The 8,457-nt window shown below is 39.8% G+C and overlaps 1 protein-coding gene across 10 annotated transcripts in view; it reads left to right on the forward strand.

Annotated features, from left to right (window-relative positions):
* The window catches only part of LOC115238686 (homeobox protein prospero), a 35,620-nt gene that overhangs the window by 8,425 nt on the left and 18,738 nt on the right, over positions 1 to 8,457 (forward strand). For all 10 annotated transcript variants that reach the window (XM_029812705.1, XM_029812709.1, XM_029812710.1 and 7 more), the window contains 3 exons: positions 1,608 to 3,393; positions 3,664 to 3,826; positions 3,952 to 4,158. In XM_029812705.1, coding sequence (XP_029668565.1) covers positions 1,608 to 3,393; positions 3,664 to 3,826; positions 3,952 to 4,158 — 2,156 coding nt within the window. The remainder of the gene's footprint in view (positions 1 to 1,607; positions 3,394 to 3,663; positions 3,827 to 3,951; positions 4,159 to 8,457) is intronic.

Here is an 8,457-nt window from a genome sequence, read left to right on the forward strand (position 1 = left end):
CATTAATGTTATCGAATTGTTGTTTATCGAGTGGCTTAATAGATTCTTTCATTTGCGAATTTTATATCAGGTGTCGAAATATTTATAAAATTAAATTTCTGAATTGAAAATGTTATCTGATATTAATGTCCATTTATGATGCAATATATATAATACATAAGATATATTTTCCTTGTTCTTATAATAAAACTTGATATAATATGTATTGTATTTAATTATCGTTATAAAAAGAAGTATCGAATACATAATCTTAATAATTTAGCAGATTTGGACTTTATGTAATTTTAACAATTTTTTAAATATATTTATTATATCGTGACGTGTTGCAAGATGCGTGTATTAGAGTATGATATATGCACAGTGATATGAACGAGACGTCTTCACGGTTGATTTGCGATCGTATCACCTTCTCGGTTCTTACGTATCAAACGCGAAGTAGATAACGAGATTTCCAAGCTTCTTTCACGGGAACGCGATCTCAGATTTGTCGGGATGCCATCGGGTAGTTACTCTATTTCTGGAGTTCGAACGAGGTTGGCCATTCTCGGGCTACCCGAGACTAAAACGACACACTCGGACTCCGCGAGTTGTCGCGTCGTGCACAACCGATCGAAGTTGGCGTCTTCTTCCGTCAGCGACTCGACAATCGTGGACAATGTGGTGCTCGCGTATACGTTGCTCCGGACAAAGACTTTCCTTTGCGGTGGGATGCGTTATCGGCTCCGCGCCGTTATATAACCCCGTGTACGCATTTGTGTACGAATATCGATTAATATCGTTGCAGACGACGACCACGTAGCAAGTTCGTCGAACAAGCCCTTAAGCCGCGCGAACGCGCGGCACTGACGTATGAATATTTTTCGATCATGCCAGGTGAATATCTGGAGAGAAGAAATACAGAAGAGAGACAAAGTCGCGCTCGGATTAAGCAACTAAGATCTTATATAATCGATGATAGAACAAAGTTCAGACTAATTATTAAAACTCAATTATACGGGATATCGATCTTCTTTCGTGGATATAATCTGCAGTTGATTATACGTGACTAGCGCTACTGATAATCCATTTTATATCTTGATACGAAGTGTTCTTTTATTATCATGACGGTTGTAGAAACGTGATAGAGGAATTGAGACCGCTAATAACAAAAAATAATAAAAAAAAGTTTAAGAAGGCGATCTCGAAAATTTCCTCCTATTTTTTTTCTACAAATCTCAATTTAACATTTATTATGATTCTTTGAATAGTCAGATTATTTTCTTTTAGAACTCTCTATTTAATTTATATTCTTATCGAAAGATCCTATTTTAAACTTTTAAATAAGAAATCATTCGTTTACTGTTTATTTAAAACACAAAATATAAGAACTCAATTCTTATATAAATTAAATCTATCAAAATCTTGTAGAATCCATCAACATAAAATTTATAAAATTGTGGTTAAAAATAGGAGCAAAATTTCCACTCTGTATGATTTAATTCACTCTAACTCCGTTTTCATAATATCATACATTTTAATTAATCTCCTTTTCTACATCGCATGTCACTCTATTTTCTTCACTCTTTTGACACGGATATTCCATCTTACGAAATGAATTTTCGTTTCAGGGCGATCTACGGGGTTCTTCGAAGCGCGGCACGTCACACACGCGCGGCACCGCGATGTCTTTCGGCTTCCGGCGAAGGCCCACTAGCGGAATTCCGATGCCGATAACGAACTACGCCGCCGGCACCGTCACCGAGAAGAGCATGCTGCATCCGCGATCGAAGTCGGCCGGCCCGGAACAGAATCGCAGACGGGCGATGGACGACGACAACAGCAACGCGATCCATAATTCGTCGTCTGGTCGGTCGACGCCGCGACTGGCACCGCCGAAGAAGGACTCGAACGGAACCGGTGTCAGAACCAACCGTTTCGGGTATCGGCAGCCCCAGACGAGATTCACGAACAAGGTTGGCGACATCTGCAGTAGTCACAATATCAGCCACTATAATCAGGAGAAGCTGCAACAACATCAACAGCAGCAATATTATCAGCAACAGCAGCAGGAAAACTATTTTGTCAAACAACAGCAGCCAAATAGGGTCGCGCACGTGCAGCAACATTTGTGCAGCACGACGGCGCCGACGAAGCCTCGCTCGTCGCCATCGAATAATGCGGCTTACGGCGGCGGTAACAATACGATGATGCAGTATGTGGACGCGAACAGACGAGTCTTAAGCATTCCTGAACCCATTAGCAGGTATACTCTGCACACCAGTCACCTGCCGCTTCCGCAGTTCGCCGTGCGGGTAAGCGATTCTAACTCCAAGATCGCCAAGACAGCAGCGAATCAAAGCAGGAAGATATCCACCTCGAAAGGTTCGTCCAGTTCGAAGGAGGGCTCAGTTACCGAAGATTCGGGCGTCAGCAGTCAGCCGGCTGGTCCAGAAGACGACAGAATCAGGTCGATGGATTACGTGGACGAAAACTCTCTGAGAAGACGCGGCGTCGGTAGACCGAGAAACTTGCGTATGGTGGTAAACGGCAAAAGCTTCGACGTAAGAGACGTCCGAGACGACGACAGCACGGTCACGGAAATTTCTGTGATTCCGTTGCCCAAGTCGTTCGCGACCGCTGCAGCCAATCTGAATACCGGATTTGTACGCGAACGAGCTACACAGTTTCAACGGATCGTGAATAAGGACAACAGGTACACCGACTCGACCGCGTCAATGTCCACCACGTCCTCAGAGGGATACGAGGAGGGTTGCTTGAGCGAGGAGAAAGTCTACAAAGATCGTTCGCGTACGGAGAAAATCCCGTCCATAAAATCGGACTTTAGCCCGCTAAGTTCGGACGATCCCGAGTACGGTCATGGTGAAGCCATGGCGGACGAGTACTCGTTGAGCTCTAGCGACGAGTGCCAGCGTTCCAACTCCATCATCGTTCAGCACGCGCAAGCGATCACCGCCGCTACGAAGAGCAGCGCGGCGTCGAAGAACGCTCTGCGTTCGGTGCTGCTCACCATCGAGGATCCGGCGTTCGCTGCCGCCGCTGCTACCACGACTACTCTGATAGACGACGAGACCTCGCCGGTTGACAGTCTATTCGACAGCCCCACCGCTAGCATCACCCAGTCGGATGGAAAGCCCTCGAACAGGGACGAGGAACACGCTCTAGAACGTTCGGACAATACTCTTGAGGATGATAGTCCCGGCACGCCGACGAACGCCTCCAACTCGCTCAGCCTGTCCGAGGGTAGAGAGTTCTTCGACGACGAGATTGCAGATCAGCCGGGATTGATCTTCGATGACAGCAACTCGAGGGCTAGAATCGAGACGCAGTCCGCGATGGGGAATCAAGTAATCACCGAGAATAGCCACACTCTAATTGAGACGAGCTCTAAGACAGGTTAGTACGGATTACGATGCTATTCTTCCTCGTCTTTTCCAAATGTACATTATATGGTAAATGTACATGTATATAAGTATCTAAGTAACGAAGATTTTATTGAGTCTAATATAATGAGTCTAAAAATCCTCGTTTTCTCAGTCTAAAAATTTCAATAAACTTAAAAATAACAATATACAAACGTGTCAAGATAATAAATATATTATCTAGAAATTTTTATTTGAGATTTATTTTATCACTAATAATGCATATTTGTGATTTAATTTATAGGTGGTGCGCACGTCAAGGGTGTAATAAATAGTCCCCATCACGGACAGCGTTTGCATCGAACGGGAAGTGTAGATACTTTATCCCCCTGCGAATCCATCGCCTCGGATGATTTAATGTTGGATTATGATGGCAGTGACGCTAGTTCTTACGAAGAACAACAGCGGTTAGCATTAATTAATATAAATTTTTTATAAATAAATTATATTAATGAATTTTTTGTTTTTGATTATAAGGTATCATCGTTTTTTTTCGTCGAATTAAATTCACTTAATTATCATTATCTTTCAGATTAAATTCTAATACCGCGTTGCACGATCTGGATGACGCCACTATAATTTCCGAGCTGGAAGCTCAGGGCGAGGAAGTGATGAGGCAGTGGAGCTCGTTGCTGAGCACCGCTCATATGCAAGACGAAGCGAATTCCAATTCCGCTAACAACAATTCCGTCAACAATGCAGTGGGCAACAATAACAATCAGGCCACCATCGAATCTGGGTGTGTACTCGTATTTTTCGCTTAATCTTTTCACGCTTGCATTGCTTGAAATACAAAATTCCGTGATGCACGAAGCTTCTTTGGGAATGATAAACGAAACGATACCGTGATTAGAGTTACAACGTGTAACGTTTTACTTGCAAATGATATGTAAATTATGCAAAGATACGTTTCTCTTCTCCGAACAGGGCATAGGAGAATAATACAGCTTTCCATACGTGTGTGTCAGTATTGTTACATTTCCTTACGTAGATAAAGTCCGGCAAAGTACAATTATTAAATCTCTGTTTTCGTAATACCTTTTTGTTTTTTTTGCATATTGTTTAGTTGTCTTAATTGCATCATCACCTCATCTTTTAGCATTTTGAACGAATGTCCGCATATATTATACACTTGCATCAATCGTTTTGTATGCTTTCTAGTTGCAACATATTGGATTTATCTCGAATGCACAATTTGGGTTAACTTTAATGCGTTTATAACAGAATTTTTAAACTAAAAACTGTAGTACAATGTAGGAGATAGAAATTGTAGCAGGCTTTTATCTAGAGACGATAAGTTGCATAGGAAGATTGAAAGAGTATCTGATCAATGCTGTGATATAGTTAGTGGAGGTGCATACTATGTGAAGAAAAGGAGACAAAGAATGTGTCATCCAATTATTAAATTAAATTAATGTGTATCCCCTGTTCCGTGTTCACTATAACTATATAAGCCGCACTCGTAAACTCCGATCAATATAATTTTTTTTTGAATTTTTTGTACATCATTTCTCGTGTACAAAAAATTCTGCGAAAGTAAACTAAAATGCATGACGTGAGACAGTTATAAATAGTCGATAATATACAAATTTGGACTATTTGTATATTTTTTAAAAATATTTCGCCGGTAAGTTTTATCTTGGGGAAAACTGCATTTTTTGCACTTTTTCCGATCTTGCAATATTATGAAAACTTGATAGCACTCTTTAATCTCTTATATACTCTTCTATTAATCTTTTTTTTTGCGTACTCTGTATAATTCAAGATCTCTATCTTTTATACAATTATCTTTTCGTTCGGTTGAATAATAGCTTAGCGACAGCATCTGTAGAGAGGAAGAGTGTTGTAATATTCCTTGTGAAGATTCTTTTTACATCCTATATCATTGATTATTATTAATAGATATGATGATACAATTTTACGTTAATTCATATAGTGAGAAGATATTAAATCGCAACGAAGGATCGTAAAAGTTGGTCACTGCAGAAAGTTACGCATATTCGTAAGTTCCGTCTTCTTTCGGCATTTTAATCAGAAAGTAATATCTCTTCTGTATCGAGAGCATGAAGCATTTTACACGAAAATTAGAGGTAACGTAACACTTCGGATGTACTGTTGCAACAATAATTGCGCTATTGCGAGTCGCGTAAATTTCGAGCGCGTCATGGCCACAAGCGCATAACAGCCTACTCTCTTTCGCGGCGCTAGCTCTTTTTTTTTTACTCACTCGGCGAACGAGAAGGAACAGAACATCTCCAAATTCGCCTGTTAGATCTATCCTCCCTCGAATTACCGTTGTTCACCTGCAGTCCTCGTCCGATTTTAATCGACATTCTCGAGGCTTTTGTCGAGCTTTCATGAACTTACGTTTTTGTCTATTTTGTCAATATTTTGTCCATTTCGTTCCGTTTTTCATTAAATAGCGATTAATGTATGCGATCAAATAGATAGATAAAAAAACAGACGTTAGAAGAGATTTAGCGGATAAATTGATTCAATGCTGATAATGCGTGATATTTTCGTGTAAAGATCAGCCTATTAATTAGCTAAAAATGGGAATGTTTCTCTTCATGAAAATATTACAGATTCTCGGCAACAAATCATTGTACTCTCTTATATCCGACTACATCTGTCCTTTGCTCTCAGACACTTTTTACGTTCAAGACATACGTACGCGATAATATTTTCCCCCTCCTTTGTTTGTATAAAATTAAAAAAAAAAAAAAAAAACATCCGCATCCGCCACAGGAGACGCCACAATTCAGCGACAGTATTCTGTGTTCTAGCGCGCTAATAAAACGGGTGAAGCAATTGCAAATCCCCGATGAGGACTCCGCGGGTGGAGACTACTACCAGCTGACATACCCTAACTAGCGAGCGGGGTCCGCCGATCCTCCCTTGAATGTCGACTAAGCAAAACCGATAACCGCAAGCCGATTACAGTAATAATAATACACAGACGCAGGCTTAACTCGTGAGTGATGGCGTCTCGTAAAATAAAAATCGTAAAAATTGCTCATGTTAAAATGAAATAGCGTCACCAAGTTTTACGATGAACAAAAGATATTGTCGATCAGAAGATACATAAATTTTTACGAGACGAGATCAAAGTATCTCGTCGCGTAAAGAAAGGAAATGATTCTTTATCTGAGCGCGATCACTCGTGAGATAAACGGATAGACATTGCTAGGAGCGAGAGAGAAGCGGGCATGATTGGGAGAATCCGAGCGATGATAACACAAGATATCGCAACTAAAAAATTCAGCGATTAATCGTGATTTTATGCTGACCTGTGCAACTTTCGTCTAGGCTATGATTAAATGGAAAAGAGAATAGGGAGTGACACACAAAGTTGTCAAATATTATTTCCAATACGTAGTTTCAAAGTTTAGTTAGAATAATTTGAAATATGAATTAAAGTACATATATATATATATTTATATATAGTTATATTATTTCTCTCTTTTGTATATATATATATAAAAGAGAAAAAAATTTTTCTTACGTAATTCCTAGTCTGATAATTTTGTACATTAACGTCTCACAATTTGTAGATATAATTTTTTTAATTCCTTGACAAACTTCGTGTGTACAATTATCATTTGTTTAGAGACTTGTGCTGTGTTACGTATCCTTCCTGCGTGCGTTTTCGAAGTATTGATTTTTTTTGTTTCTGAGGAGTATACTAATATATAATAACTTATATACGTCCCCCCATCCTACTCCAACTTCTTAAGCCCGACTTGGATGGGAAAGATGCTACCTCAAATGATACTAGTCCTCCGACCCACCTCCGTGAAAATTCATTATCTCGTTAGTTTACTCGCCTTTCTTTGACCTAAAGAAAAATATGGCTTAACTCATGACTTCGTAAGAGTCAGGTAACTTTCTCGAGATTATACAATGCGTCTTTATTATAGTCGCATAATTTACTAATTCTCAAGTATAGTCGAAGTGTAGTCGAAGCATAGTACGCGAATAAAGAGAAACCCACTTTAAACTCACGGTCGATTCGCCTTGTCCTGGTAAATAACGTTGCTCCAAAGAACGACTCGCTTGGGTGTTTCCTTAGCACAAGTGAACCAGCACAAAGCGAATACGCGAGGGGGACGAAACGTGCAGTAGCGAGGGTGATAGAGATTATTTTTCCAATTTCGTATTTTTCCAATACGGTGGTCGAAAGCCGAATCCTTCCAAAAATTGTCGTCCTATCGCAATTCAAACACCGGTCCAAACTGGTTTCGATGCAATCTTGTAGTAGATGCCGTCTAGTCGTCCCGATGATCGTAGCTTTCAACAATAATAATCACATTCGTACTATTCAAAATACGTAGATATTAGAGTGCGAAGGGTAATCACACTTCGGGATGTTATCAAGTATTAATTAATTAATCGTATACTCTCTCGTGGCATTGTACTGCTGTTAGACGTAGACGCGTAGCTTCGTAGAAGAGACGAGCGGTCTCTCTCTCTATATGCGGTGATGAGTAACTCGACTCGATATCACCCTTCCTTCCGAGGTCATTGTAGAAGATGAGAACGACGCGGCTACAAATTGATACACACTTGTTATCAATATAAAAATATAAATATATAATGTGCATTCCGTTAATTATTTAATTTTTAATTATTTAAAGAATTCGGAGCGGTTATTTTTATGCTCAGTTGCTTGTAAACTCTAAATTGTTTCGATTCTGTCGTTACGTTGCAGTATTCTCTTTGACCTCTCGTAGCCTCGTGCTTATCCTCGTCCACCATGACTGCGTCCAATGTTTTCCCGCGTTATCGTTCATTTCCTGCCGTATGAGATACTTTTACCGTTATCTTACATCCGATTCCTAGAACGAACAATCACAAAATATGACATCACATTGTATAAGCACAATTTAATCCTTCCTTGCGTTTAAAGTGATTGCCTTGTTTTTCCATAAGTAAGGCAGACCAACGACCTATTACAGATGCTTCTTTGAATACAGGCGCTTTTTATTTAAGCTTCACATTCGATATTGCGGAACTAAAAATATTATATATATATATA

The sequence above is a fragment of the Formica exsecta genome, unplaced genomic scaffold, assembly GCF_003651465.1.
Source record: "Formica exsecta isolate Colony F162 unplaced genomic scaffold, ASM365146v1 scaffold353, whole genome shotgun sequence".
Lineage (NCBI taxonomy): Eukaryota > Metazoa > Arthropoda > Insecta > Hymenoptera > Formicidae > Formica > Formica exsecta.